The sequence below is a fragment of the Pangasianodon hypophthalmus genome, chromosome 4, assembly GCF_027358585.1.
Source record: "Pangasianodon hypophthalmus isolate fPanHyp1 chromosome 4, fPanHyp1.pri, whole genome shotgun sequence".
Classification (NCBI taxonomy): Eukaryota; Metazoa; Chordata; class Actinopteri; order Siluriformes; family Pangasiidae; genus Pangasianodon; species Pangasianodon hypophthalmus.
The window spans coordinates 24590498-24604674 of NC_069713.1; the positions used below are offsets into that span (position 1 = coordinate 24590498).

The 14177-nt window shown below is 39.9% G+C and overlaps 2 protein-coding genes across 6 annotated transcripts in view; both read right to left on the reverse strand.

Moving 5' to 3' along the window:
* Nucleotides 1-61: 61 nt before the first annotated feature.
* abcf2a (ATP-binding cassette, sub-family F (GCN20), member 2a) lies at nt 62-7570 on the reverse strand. Of its 2 annotated transcripts, none has more exons than XM_026937236.3 (15): nt 7434-7570; nt 6166-6351; nt 4980-5192; nt 4324-4506; nt 3875-4046; nt 3471-3566; nt 3113-3215; nt 2900-2995; nt 2654-2773; nt 2448-2537; nt 1814-1924; nt 1665-1727; nt 1397-1525; nt 621-824; nt 62-532 (listed from the first exon to the last, which is right to left on the reverse strand). In XM_026937236.3, exons 2-15 carry the CDS (start codon nt 6305-6307, stop codon nt 425-427), a joined length of 1830 nt encoding a protein of 609 aa, XP_026793037.1. In that variant the 5' UTR covers nt 6308-6351; nt 7434-7570; the 3' UTR covers nt 62-424. The 2 variants fall into 2 exon arrangements, with proteins under 2 accessions (XP_026793037.1, XP_034160026.1); XM_034304135.2 differs by lacking the exon at nt 7434-7570 and adding an exon at nt 6985-7128.
* Nucleotides 7571-8190: 620 nt separating this feature from the next.
* Nucleotides 8191-14177, reverse strand: part of smarcd3a (SWI/SNF related, matrix associated, actin dependent regulator of chromatin, subfamily d, member 3a) — a 29663-nt gene continuing 23676 nt past the window's right edge. For all 4 annotated transcript variants that reach the window (XM_026935830.3, XM_026935831.3, XM_026935829.3 and 1 more), the window contains 6 exons: nt 13331-13492; nt 11924-12021; nt 11686-11821; nt 10763-10885; nt 10214-10315; nt 8191-9676 (listed from right to left, as the gene is read on the reverse strand). In XM_026935830.3, coding sequence (XP_026791631.1) covers nt 9623-9676; nt 10214-10315; nt 10763-10885; nt 11686-11821; nt 11924-12021; nt 13331-13492 — 675 coding nt within the window. In that variant the 3' untranslated portion in view covers nt 8191-9622. The remainder of the gene's footprint in view (nt 9677-10213; nt 10316-10762; nt 10886-11685; nt 11822-11923; nt 12022-13330; nt 13493-14177) is intronic.

A 14177-nucleotide genomic window follows, 5' to 3' on the forward strand; every position in this document is an offset into this window, starting at 1 on the left:
TTCAGATAAGAAACTTTGACAAAAAGATTACACAAAACAATACCACAATAACATCTGTAAGTACTGACAAAGGTACTTTTATTCAGTTATGCTCAGACAAGTCCATTATTGCAGATACAGCTTTAAATACTTGAAAAATAAAAGCTCTTTAAGAGCTCATGTATATGTATAGCAGTGATGCATCAGCATTTGTCCTGCTGATGCGGTTTATTTAAAAAACAAAAACAAACCTGTGAAATGTCCTGAAAATATGCTTAAGTGCACACCTGCCTTGATTTATTTAATTTAGATAAGAATAAGACAACAAAAATGCAAAACTGTAGACGTCTTTGCAACAGATGGTACATCAGCCGCATGCACGCTTTGCCAAGGGGAGCAACAGTGGAGATGTTGTCTGCCTTGGATGGACGAGGCAATGCATGCCTTATATATGTTTATCGATTTTGGCTTTCAGATGTTCTTTGTAGGCCAAGATGTCCTGACTCCATTTGGTGATGGTCTGTTTTTCACAAACCCAGATCTCCTGAGCTACCTATTAGCATGAACACAAAGATAAATTAATTTTTAGGCAAAAAGTAGCAAAAATCAACAAGACCTCAGAAGAACAGTTTCCAAATTACCTGCTGAATGAGTCTGAAGTCGTGGCTGACCAGCATCATTCCACCTTCAAAGTCATTAATGGCCTCAGCAAGTGCGTCGATGGTCTCGATGTCCAGGTGATTGGTAGGCTCGTCCAGGAAGAGCATGTGGGGGTTCTGCCAGGCCAACCAGGCAAAGCACACACGGCACTTCTGACCGTCTGACAGATTCCTGATGGGACTCACCTGGCGTCAAAAGTACACAGTAACAAGAACTAGCATTAGGCTCAATCACCTTGGAAGATTTCAGTCAGTATAGCCAATCACTTCTACAAAATCAGCTCATGCTCTGTGTACTTTGCTGTGCAAAGTTTAATACTTGATTTATTTTTAAAAGATGCAGGGCATAGGCCACAACAGAAAAACACTGCACAATCTGATCATAAATATTGCACAAAAATTAACCTTTCAATTATCTTCCAACTATTGTTCTGTATTTTATATATTTCAAAATGGATCATACACAAACAGAAAATTAAATCTGATTAAAAAGGTTAAAATTGCTTTGGACTATGCACTACCACAGAACTCCAGCTCAGAGGTCAGGGTTGTTGAGAAGCTCGGAATTCCCACTAGGAATGTATGAATATGAGGGCCTTTCAAATTTTTTTCCCCACTATGAGTTTGTAAACTTCAATTTCGACTCCCATGAGCACAGCATAATAGTAGGGAAGTGAGCAGAAGCTGGGAGAATATCCACCATGTCCATGCCTAATGCAAACCTACAAAACGTTCCTGTGCCAAGACGTAAAACTAACCTGCTGTTTGCCAGTGAGTCCGTAGCGTCCGATGATCTTCCTCATCTCCTCTTTCTCTTTGATCTCTGGGTAGCACTTCATCATGTACTCCAGAGGGGACAAGTCCAGATCCAGCTGCTCTGTCAGATGCTAAAGCAAAGAAAGAGAAATCACATCTAATTCATTCACCTGCCTAGACAACATAAAATACCAGGATACATTTTTTAGAAGCTGGTTTAATCAGAAAGTGTATAAAAACAAGAATGACAGACTGCCTGATTTGTAGTACCTGGTGATATCTGCCGATCTTGACATGGGAGTGCTTTCTGATCATGCCGTCAGTGGGGAGTAGCTGAGAGAACAGGGTAAAACATGAGCCTAAAAATCAGCACACAACATTTCAAGAACCTACACACAAATTTAAAAAAAGACAAATACCTCCCCAGTGAGCAGCTTCAGTAGTGTGGATTTGCCAGCCCCGTTGGGCCCCACAAGGGCCACTCTGGTATCCAAGTCAATTCCAAACTCCAGATTTTTATAAATGATCGGCTGAAAACACACAAATGTGTAAAATGCAATGTGAGAACATTAGCCTCCTCAAGAGGGCACTGCAGAATTTTCAGACAGGGACTGCATATGCAGAAACCACTTCATCAGTCCCTGTCTTCTGCTTTCAACAACTTATGAGTGCAAGGTTGCCATGGAAACACAACATGGGTGTACAAAGTAGTGTGACCAGCTTTGTAGTCATGACACATACCCTCATATCCAAGTTAAGTCCCTAACCTGCAACTTCATCCTAGTCAAAGTCAAATCAAGTCGTGGGACAGCAAGAGGATGTAATGCTGTTTGTCCTATAACTTTAAGCTATGGCTAAGTAAATAAAGTCAAGTTCCAGGTCAAGATTCAAGTAATGAAAATTGCAATCAAGTGCGTGATGAGTGCTGCATCACTTATTTTTTGGTCAAGTAGAAAGTATAGCCTTAACCCCAAATCTCAGACATAGTCCAGCTGTGAAATGTTACTTTCTGTGGATATGTTGAAGCCACTGCTGCTTGGTGGCCATTCCTACCGTATTATCCGAATATCTGAAGCTGACGTTTTGAACCATGATGACTGGAGGAGGGATCTTCCCACAGGAAGGAAAGTAAAATGACAGGGTCTGGAAGGTGAGAGAGACAATAGTATTCAGACTTGCATCACAAACTGTGATTAGTAAATTCCCATTTCCTATCAAGTTGAGTGAGGCAGAACATACAAGTACACAAAAAGGCTCACCTTGTCATTCACTACACGTTCAGTCAGCCCTGAGGCGACCATTTTCTGCAGCGTTTTCTCTTTGCTCTGTGCCTGCCGGGCCAGCTTGGCCGAGCCATGACCGAACCGTGCTATATAATTCTGAGGAAGGAGGAAAATTGTTATTTTATTGTCCAAATTACATTCTGCAACCTAAAGACAAAAAAAAAAAAAATAATAATAATAATTTTTTTAATTCAACAGCTGAAAACTCGAGTGCAATTTCACCTTCATATGTGCAATCTGGTCCTGCTCCCAGTTAAAGCGTTTCATCTGGTTCTCCTCCAATTCTTCTCTAGTTTTCACATACTGGTCATAATTACCCTATGCAGAGAAAACAATGTCACTATAATGCGTTATAGGCAGTGAAACCATCACTGACATGTCCAGTGCACTAAAATCTAAAAAAGGACCAAGAATCTGGAAAAAGTCGGTTCTTACCGTGTAGTATTTCAGCTTGCGCTGGTGCAGGTGGATGATGTTGGTGCACACGCCGTTGAGGAAGTCTTGAGAATGGGATATCAAAACCAGAATTCGTTTGAATCTATAACAGAATTGAAAGGGTGATTTTTAGATGTGAAACCAAACATACACACTTAAGTAACCTTCTGCTCAGGTTGCACAGTCAGATCAGTTAAACGCTTCGGTCTAGTTTTTGTCAAAGCTCCAGCCGTAGTGAGAAACAAACTGCTTGACGGCAAAGCTACAATTCGGCCTTTTGTTTACATCATGTCAGTAGACAACCAGTTGAGAAATCAAACCTGTGATATTTGATTGAATGTAAGGAACATTAACTTACTCCTTTAATTCTTCCTCCAGCCACACGCATGCATCCAGGTCCAAGTGGTTGGTGGGCTCGTCCAGGAGCAGCATGAAGGGTTTGAGGAACAGCGCTCTGGAAATGAGGGGAATACACAAGTCAGCCAAATCTCTTTAGTTCACAAAAAAATGAGAAACATGGACACAGAGAGCTGCAGAAATCAGAAATACGCTTCTGACAGTTTTTGTCACTGCACAGCTGCACTGCCAGCTATGGCTTGGCATCTGCGCTATCATTCGGCCTTTTGTTACATCATCTTTCAGCAGCTAGCAGGTTAGTCTGGATTTACCGTGGTGCCAATTCCAACACAGTGAAACACAACACTTCACTGAAGCATAATAAGAATAAGAGTGTAAATTTACGGTTTTTAAGGGTGCATTTACCTGGCAAGAGCAACACGCATCCTCCAGCCACCACTGAAGTCTTTGAGCTTTTTCTGCTGCATTGCAGTGGTGAAGCCGAGGCCGTGAAGGATACGGGACGCTCGCATCTCTGCCTTGTCTGCATCCAGCTCCTCCAGTCGTTCATACAGCTCCATCAGCTTCTCACATTCAGCTAAAAGGAAGGCATGAAACACAAGAACAAAAAAAGGTAAGTAACTGGTATTTATGCCTGTAGACAAACAAAGACATTGACTAGTACTTGTTTCTTAACCGAAGACTGTCTCCTTAAAAACAAAAGCCATTAAGGAGAGTGTTCAGAAAGAAAACTATACTGTACCACGCCTAGGAAAGGAAGCTATGACAGAGAATAGCCCCTATGAAAACGTGGAGAGCCCCGAAGAGCACTTTGACATACTGATTTACAGTACGAAGGAAAACTTGTAACTCACAGTCTTCGTGAGCGAGCCTCTCTGCCTCTTTCTCCAGCTTGATCCTCTCCTCGTCCACCTCCATCACACACTGCAGTGCCGTCTTCTCACTAGGAGCCATTTCGCGTGTCAAGTGGTAAATGTCAATGTGCTCTGGAATGGGCACCTCTCTGTGACTGATGGCCGACAGCAGCATAGATTTACCTGGACAAAGAGAGGTTTTACAGTGCCATTATAGTGTTTTTTTATGTTCTGTTTTGAGACTGAAAATTCAGCAGCCATTTTGTGTAATACAGTATGTTTATAAATATATTCTGCAGACATAATGCCATCATGAATAGTCTATATTACTAGATTGGCTGAAAGCAAAACAAGCTATATTTAAATTTATCAGTGCTAAACCAGATGTTATGTGATTGAAATTACAAGAAAAGTGAATTACGAGAGGAGGTGATGGTCCTAGTTTTCATTCTGTTGCATTTTTAATATATTATAAGTATAGTATAGTATAGTATAGAGTAAGTTAGGAAGATTATTCTACTTGAACAACAATAATCCTGGCCTGAATACAAGCCCTTCTTCCAAACTGCAGTCACATATCCTGCACTTTTTTCTGCTCAGTTAATTTTGGATGATTCTCCACAGCTCTTGCGCCTACCTGAAAGAATAAACCGTACCTGTTCCATTGAGTCCGATGAGGCCGTAGCGGCGACCCGAGTTGAGCTCCAGACAGGTATCGCTGAGCAGTTCCTGCCCGTGGAAAGTTAGCGAGAGACTGCTGATGTGCACATCTGTGCTGTTTGGATGAGATGCCAGCACCCCTGTAACAGCACGTGCCTCTGTCTTCTTCAGCTCAAACTCATCCAGCTCCTTAGTAAGACTGGCTACTCCTGTGGAAAATACACCAACAGTCTTGTGAAGAAAGTAACTTTAAGGGAAGAAGAAGACAAAAAGAAAGAAAGAAAAAAAAAACCCTTTCACACAACAACATTCACTGAAACAAATTAATCTGGCAGTGTGCTTCAAACCCTGTAAGAACATCACTGAACATCTCTCTAAGACACTCTGCACTACTAGGCTACTAGGCACAATGGCTTTGGGGTTGTGAGCTGGAGCACAGGTATCTCATTGTGATTTACCTGGTGGGATTTGTGGTTTTGCCATGGAACTGCATTCATCCTTTGTTCCTATTCTCAATATCAGCGATGTACATTACTGTATGAATGAATGTATTATGCTGTGCACCAGTGAACCTGTTCTCATATCTATTTTTATTTATGACAATATATGTAAATACATGAGAACATCGGTAAAAGAACAATTAGGAAAACTGTGTCGCATGAAAAAGTATTTTATGGGGTTACTATTAAATAGTAGAGTATATTGAAAATAGCTTTTGCAGCACAGCTGGACACCTGGTCAAACAGCAGAGAAATAATGAGCGGCAGTGTTGGTGGTGAAAGAGACACAAATGCAGCAGGGAGAAATGCTGACCATAGTGTGGGTTTATTTAGAAAAGAAAAGAAAAAAGAAAAAAGGGAGAGAAAGCGGTACTATGACTGAGAGTAGCTGCTTTCACAACTGCAAGCACACAGTGACAAAATTAACTGTGTGATATTTGGACCAATCACAGACAAGGGAATCTCAGAACCAGATGTAGAGTTTTCAAGAGCCAGTGATCTCTGGCTCGAATGCTGTATTTATGCTGCCTTCCTTTCAGAGGTGATATTTTTAGGTGTGCACAATGACAGTAACAATATTGTGTGTGTTGATTATCGCAATAGATTGCATAACTGCTCAACACCTGCCTAACAAGAGCTCAGCAAGGCATGTACGGGACATTACTGAATGCTTCGGACTCACCATTGACCTCAGACACACCGTTTTCTTGGCTCTCTGGTTTCTCCCCCTCGCCGTTCACTTCTTCAGCTTTTTTGGGCCGCTGACGGGCCTTGGCTGCCTCCTTCTTCTTCGCTGCCTTCTTCTTGGCCAAATCGGACGGCATTGTGACCGGGGAACAGGAATAAAAGGTCCTGGGGACACAGCAAACTGTGGGACAGAGGCAGAGGTTACGTACATGCAGCTGACACAGGTCTTCAGAGCACACTGCAGAAATGTGGTTATGGCCCAGTCGACCCAGCATACTGCTCAGTGAAAAAATATTACACCCTTGCACTGAAACCTGCTGGTTTTATCACTCTGCTAACGGAAGCAACTTGACAGGAACAGAAACTCGTCAGTATTAGCTACTTTTTGAAGTCGAAGTGTATGAAGTGTCCTTCGTGACACAACACTCCATCTTCCTCTCCATGTATCAGAGCAATGGCTTCCTCTATGGCCACTGACTAGCAGAAACAATTAGCTAGCTCATTTTTAAACTTTTAAACTTTTAAGTGTTCATATACGGTTCACAACTGACCAGCTTCAGTTACGCAGTATTACAAAAACACTTTATAAAGAAAATATGGCGCCTGAGTTACATAATACAGAAAGCTAAACCCGGCAAATGCCGGCCGGCTCACCAGAGGCCCAACCTCCATGCTACTGCTGCCATGCTAGCTAAAGCTAACCATGCTAGCTAAAGCTAACCATGCTAGCTAAAGCTAACCATGCTAGCTAAAGCTAACCATGCTACATCACTGAAAACTGAGTATCTGGCTTCAGTTTAAAAGATGCTCTTACCGTTTTAATCGAATAGGCGATTATTTTTGTTAATATCAACTTAAGAAACCACAAACAGGCCACGGCAGTTAATCTAAATTACCCCGAGACAAAGCTGAGTGATTTCAGCTCTGCTCACCGCATTGTGTCCTCACGATACCGGCAAACAAGGCGGGCTGCATCCCAAATAACCTCCTATTAACCACGGAGTGTACTACAGAGGCTGAAAAAGGTATTACTTCCTACGCAATGTAGGGCCCCTCTGTAGGGAATAAAGGGTAATTTGGGGTCCAGCCCCGGCCTACAGCGCCGACACGCAGGAAGGCTAACTAACTTCATAAACCTCATCATACAGTGCTCAATGTAGGCAAGAAAAATACTATGAAACCACACAATAAGCCAGTAATATTCATACTTAACATGTACTCTGATAACTAGAATGAAACCGCGACGTTTTATTAGATAGTTACCTTTACTTCTCCCACTTGAGCGGTCCCGGTTCACTAACAGGAAACCAGCAGCCTCATGGCTTTTCGATACACGGCGTCGTAACAACGCGCGTGCTCAAGACCGGCTCGCCAGCCAATGGGATTTGAGGATTCGCAGACGCCCCGCCCCCTGGAGGCTGGCGCAAGAGCTGAATGGGGCATCGTTTTATCTGTATTAGGCTGTTCTTTTTTTTTTCTCCTCATATGTTCCGCTTATCAGTTGTATTATGACTAATATGCTCATGAAACTATATTATGATTAATTTAGTCTCGAAATGTAAACTAGATTAGAACCTATATAATCACATAATCACAAACCATATTTACTCTCTGTGGGTGAGGAGTGGAATGAAATTAAACATGACTTCAAAATCATTTGTTGGTAAGGAAAAAAAATATATTGAACCCACCACCTTTTTTTTCCCAAGTGATCAAAAAATATTGGATATACACGTGACTGACAGGTGTTTCTGGTCCCCTGCTGTGTGATTAGATTGATTGTTTAAACAATTAATAGCTCTGAATGTCTACTCTTAGTCTGAGCCCTGGGTTTCACCTGTGAAGACTGCATTTGTTGTTAAAAAAGGACAAACCAACATGTAGACCAGAGAGCTGCCTATGGGAGAAAAGCAACCCATTCTGAAGCTGAGAAAAGAGGGAAAATCGATCAGAGCCATTGCACAAGCATACAGAGAACATATAAAGAAGAAAATAGTAAAGTAAATCATTTCACACACACTGATGAAACAAATGCATTTATTCATTTACACTTATCAAATGTTTGCAACATGAGAACACCATTTTTATTACTATAAATAAAGAACATTCTTAGAAAAATTACAGGACCAGGTGTCCCAGAATTAATAAATTTGACATTCATTTTTTCTTAGCAGTTTCAATGCCACATCACACCAGTACCTTATATATATATTACATACGTGACTATTCAGGTGACTCAAACACCCTTTAGACCACAGTAACCTATGAATGATCCGTCTCATAGGTAAAAAGGTAGTGCCATGAACATCATCGTTCCCTCAAACTATCGTGACTGAGTGTATACATATGACCTTATCTACCCAAAATAAAATATTTAATAATGATACTGAAATTAAAATTGACCTACACTTAAACTTTGGTAAATGCTTTTTTTTTTTTTTTATCTGCATCCTCAGTAAGCTTTTAAGGCAACAAAGTTACAATGCTGACTGATTCATGCTAAGCTGTTTCCTAAAAACAGGCCTGTATGTTCTCATGCAACATGCACTGGTGTGATTCTAACAGATCTCTGACAACATTGAGGCCATATTCTAAAGCCATTGAAAAAATGATATGTAAAGTCACTGATCATGACAGTACTGGAAAAAAATAGCAAAGTATCATCCTCTAAAGTTTTTCTCCATTAGGTCCTCACATGTGCTCACACCACCCAAGTAAAAAGGCTTTCAATCTGTATTCACAGGCAAGTGTACAGAAATGTGAAAGCAGACATCCATATCCTAGCAAATCCAAATCTGCTTCGTTCTAGCCTAGTGAAGCCTCAGTCATGGTAAACGTTCTTTTATGACCTACAGAGAAATGTTTACACAGTGCTTCAGTTCACGGACACACAGTAGATCATGAACGAAGATAAAGCAGAATGTAAAGTGATGCGCAACACATCCAGTACTGTTAACACATATACACACACACACTAATACCAAATACTGCTGACAAACAAAAAGTGGAACTTCACAGTACACATTTCTTTTCCTCTTATCCAAGGCTTAAACTCATTCTTAGCCAAAAGAGACAATATTTTGCAGTACAAAACATTCGATCAAATTAAAAAAAAAAAGACGTTTCTCACATTTTTGTGCAGCCAGTAAAATGTTTGGCTTTGTTTTACTCTGGTTTGTGGCGTAAGAATTTTCCAAAAAAGTCTTTTTTTTTTAATTTATTATTATCACTTTTTTTTAGATAATACTTACAAACTGAACACTGAACTGTAATGCCATATACAAACTTTCCAATAAATAACAAATAGTGCCAGTTGCCAGTAGTGTTTTATAATGTTCAAGGATACCGGGAAAGTTGTCCAGTATGTTGGAGATTCTTCACTAGATTCAAATTCCCGGGATTATTCGGCAAATAAATGTGCTGGTAAGTTTTGCTCCAAATTGATGACGTGTTTAAGTGGTGCGCATTGCCAAAGCCTGTTCGAGTTCTTGTCTTCGTTGTTGGATCTGTTTTAGAAAAAAAAAGAAAAACAATAAAAGTTTTAAATCATTGTAAAATGCCCTGTTGCTCCTTTCGATATATATCAGAACACTGTAATATCTAATGACAGTGTATTGCTCTATATTCACTGTTAATGAAGTTGTAAATTATGATAAATGAACTTCCACTGCAGGGAAAATAGTGTTTCACACACATATTTGGAATTATGCAAGATATCAGCTCTGAATGCTTCTTCCTCATGTCGTCTCAGGAGGTTTTTCCTTGCCACTGTTGTCTCTGGTTTGCTCATTAAAATGACTGTACAAATTAAACTGAACTGAATTGAATTTCCACTGTTTTGGACATGCAGAGTAATTGGAAATACAAAGTTGTGCTATCAAGATTTATTGAACATTCCAGTGTATTAGAATTAGCTGGTGGGAATGGTGTTTATGAACATTATTGGTTATATATAAAATATAACATCATATATGGTATATATAACTTTTATTCCACATCATTCTTGCAGTAGTTACATGTCAGCGTGTATCATTTCCACTCACCTTGCAGTAAAAGTAGCGACTCACAGCTTCTTGAGACCAGGGCTGGTTATAAAACTCTGCTCTTCTTTCCTCCTCTGGGTTTCCCACCACATCAGTCATTAGCTGTACAAGTAAATCATAATCACGGTTTTATAAGCAATTACAGTGCCAGTAAAACAGTTTGTTTAGATTGTACAGATTGTGCTGTACCCTTAGTAGGGCTTGGCTCACGTCAGAAGTAATCTGGTGAATTTTTGAAAAGTTGTTTGAGCTTGAATAGCAAATCAGAACACAGGCGTATTTTGTAACTTAGTTCTCTTGTCAATCCACACCAGTTCAGTGCTATGTTGGAAACCTCAACCGAAATAGATCAGGGTAAATTTTTACTTTATCACAATAAACCATATTAAAGAAACTATTATGAATCACATTTCTTAAAATTATATTTCATTCAAATTCAGGACTTTATGAAGTTTAGCACAATGTGTACATGCTTGGCCTAATTGCTGGTTATAAGAAAGAAACTGTGTGTATATTTTCAGTAGGCTTTGAACAGAACAGCGTTCTGACCTTAAGGTCTCGGTTTTGTGAACAGATCCAGTCCTGAATGTAGCCCTTGGGATCTCTGGAGAAACTGAGCATGAAATCTCTCTGGATCTTCAGCTGGTTGATGGATTCAATGGTCTCATGGATCTGAGCAACCATAAAAACGTGTGTCAAAATGTGGGATAATTCAAGAGAAAAAAGTGCATCTGTATACACTGTGACATCAAGACATCTTGTAGAAAATCACAGTGAGAGAATGGAGATCAAGTTATTATACCACATACAGTTATTATGCCACACATTCTTGATTCTGATTGGTCAGAAGATGCTGATTAACTTTCTAGAACAGGAGCTCTGACAGCAGTGCTGGTGGTACTTCATGCTCTTGTTTAAATATGTTATCTTTTTCTATAATAAGTACTATCACAGGAGATTTTAGCATTTGTGGAAGGAGTCTCCAGTGTTAACAGTGTTAGATTAAGTTTACAGAACCGGGAAAGTGTTCAGGACAGGGGCTTTGTGGTTTAATGGTAACCTGAAATTACTCTGCCAGTCTTATTAACATAAAGAAAGTGATTAAAAAAAGAATCTGGTGAGGGAATGACCATTTATAGCTACTATAATATAAGTGATAACAGGAACTAACTTGTTCCACAGACGTTTAACTATAAATAGATAAAACGTACAATGTGTCGTTCTTTAATAAATAAAAACGGTTAGTGTTGGCAAATATGTTGGTATCGTGTTATAGTGTTAGTATAACAGTAATAAGACATTTCAGGACATACTGTATTTGAAAATAATCAACTTCAGGGTTGTAACAGTAATAATCCTTCTATTATTATTATTATTTTATTACTAATTTTTTAAATAACAGCATGCCCAGTGTCTTATTCCCTTCAAATCAGCACCAAATGATAGAGCAGCTCTTGCTGTGGAGGTCTGACCTTGTTGTCTAGTGACGCTATCTCCTGCTGATTAGCAGTTGAGAGCAGAAAACCGTTCATCTGGGTCTTTAGAGGATCGTCCACCTCGACGTCTATGTCATAACAGGCTGTCTTCTTGTGGTCATTGGGGTCCACACTGTTAAACATAATGTACATAATGTCTTAACTGATAAAAAAAAAAAAAAACTCCAGAAGAGGCTCCTTAGACGTGCACACTTGAGTTAAAACCATTTAGTACCTGATGACATGGTTGATCACGATCGGGTCAGGGGGCAGCAGCAGGTTAGTGAGCCGCTGAGGAATCTCACTAAACTTCAGACGCGGGCAGTCGAAGATCTGCAACATGAGCAAGACCACTTTAGCTAAGACCATGTTCAGACCTGGTAACATCAGTTACACATTTCGACCACATGTCAGGGTTGCATAAGGCCACATTACATTTGTAGTGTAAATTCTCATGTGCTCCAGTAGCCAGACTAAAAAGCTTTTTATTTTAATCAGGTTAAACTGGGCCTACTGTTTCTTAAAAGAAAATGAAGTAGGAGAAAAAAGATCAACCAAGTAATGACTTGAGTATGAGCTGTAAAGTATTACACAGAATTTTAAAACACTAAAAAAGGGTTAGTAGAACGCACGGGTGTCCAAACTTTTTTCAAAGGGGGCCGGATTAGACTTCATCAAAATACCTGAGGGCCAGTCATGAAAATATTATTTTAGAGCTCCAATATAGTGAATTTAATTTTATATTAACTGCAGCAGGGTATCACCTGACACCTTTAGTTGTAAGACACAAGAAGATATTCATAAATTTCATAAATTTGTGCTTCTTGACTGGACAAATGACACTGACTGCTTTAGTTAAGGACTCTTTCAAGGATTCACGAAAGGTTTTCCATGTATAGCTGTTGGAAGCATCACCACTTCTTAGCTCTAGTAATGCTCTGCACCCTGTTTGCTCTGATAAAAAGTTGCTTCTGCCTTGATTCCAGCTTCCAGCTGTGGCAGGTTCTCTGCCCTCACACCCTCTGAATATTTTTGTATGCTCATGATTTGTTTCGTAATGCCTCATGATATTAAATTCCCTCAACTTAATTAGCACGACAGTCTTTTGACATACATGGCACAAGCATTTGGTACTGCTCTTGACGAAAAGTATTCTTGTTTCCAGCTCTTTTCAAATCACCCCTTCTCACTGTGAACATTGCATCTTTTGTCTGTAGCCTTGAGATACTACCATTCAATAAATTAATTTGGAGGTGTAGTCAGAGAAAAAAGGCTCTTGCAGTGAGCTGTTAACTGTGTTAACAGTGTGCTGCCACTGTCAGGTAAAAGGAAAAAAATTGCCATTATTTCATACATTCTAAGAGAGAAGCTGCGGGTCGATTAACATCTGTCCACAGTCCGCATTTGGCCCTGAGGCCAGATTTTGTACACCTCTGGTGTAATGTTATACTGCCTCAGACAGAACCTTAGTGGCAGTAACAGTATGCACTAGGATAAACCATATATACTCAAGAAAAATGAGAATATAACAAAGCAAAAGATGGCCAAACAAACATGCTGTATGCTGTTATTCATTTAATAAGGACACTGATAATTATGCTGTCATTTTGCTAGACACTAAGTGTTAAAAGTACTGAAGTACCTGCTGGAAGTACTTGTCACAGCTAATGTATTCCTTTTCGTGGGAGTCCTGCAGCTTGTTAGTCTTGACATACTGCCACAGGGCCTGGATGATGCAGGAGCGGGTCTGTGTGTGGATGCCCAGCAGCCGAGCAAGCCGAGGGTCCAGCTTAAACTGGGGTGGCTTGAGGAAGGGGATAAAACAGTCACATAAAAGGCACCAACAAGGCCGGTCACAAAATCATATAGCAGTATAAGTGGGCCAGCAAAAAGTCACTTTATAATGCAATTGATATCACAACTTATCACTACTTTACAAAGGGAAGTTTTTCTTCTTAGTCTTTTTCATTGCAATTCTTAGTTTTTTTTTCATTGCAAAAAAAATGTGGTCACAAGTTACTGGAACTGGGAGCAAACTTGAGCCCTGATACAGACTTGCTATCAGAAGTGTTAATGTGTCACACGGTCAGCCATTGCACATTAAAAACCATCAACACCTAGGTTGATGGCTCACCCATTACAGTTAATTTCCATTCATGCAGAAGTTGAGATTTCCAAGTGGCAAATGCAATTAGCATGAAAATGGCCTTTGAGCATTTTGTGAAAAACATGGGAGTGACCCAAGAATTCAAGCACCCCCATTCAAACAATGTTCCTGTACAGAATAAAAGAATCTGCCATAAGCTATGAAAGCTTCAAATCAATAATGGCATGTATTAAAAAAAGTGAAATCATATACCCTGATAATCAACATGCACAATATTCTTATAATGGACATCTGTGGCATTATTTGGGAGGCAGTTCTCTGAGTAGTCCACATTTATGGGTAGATGGGAGATTCACATGGTAGCATGAGGACAGCCATCTTC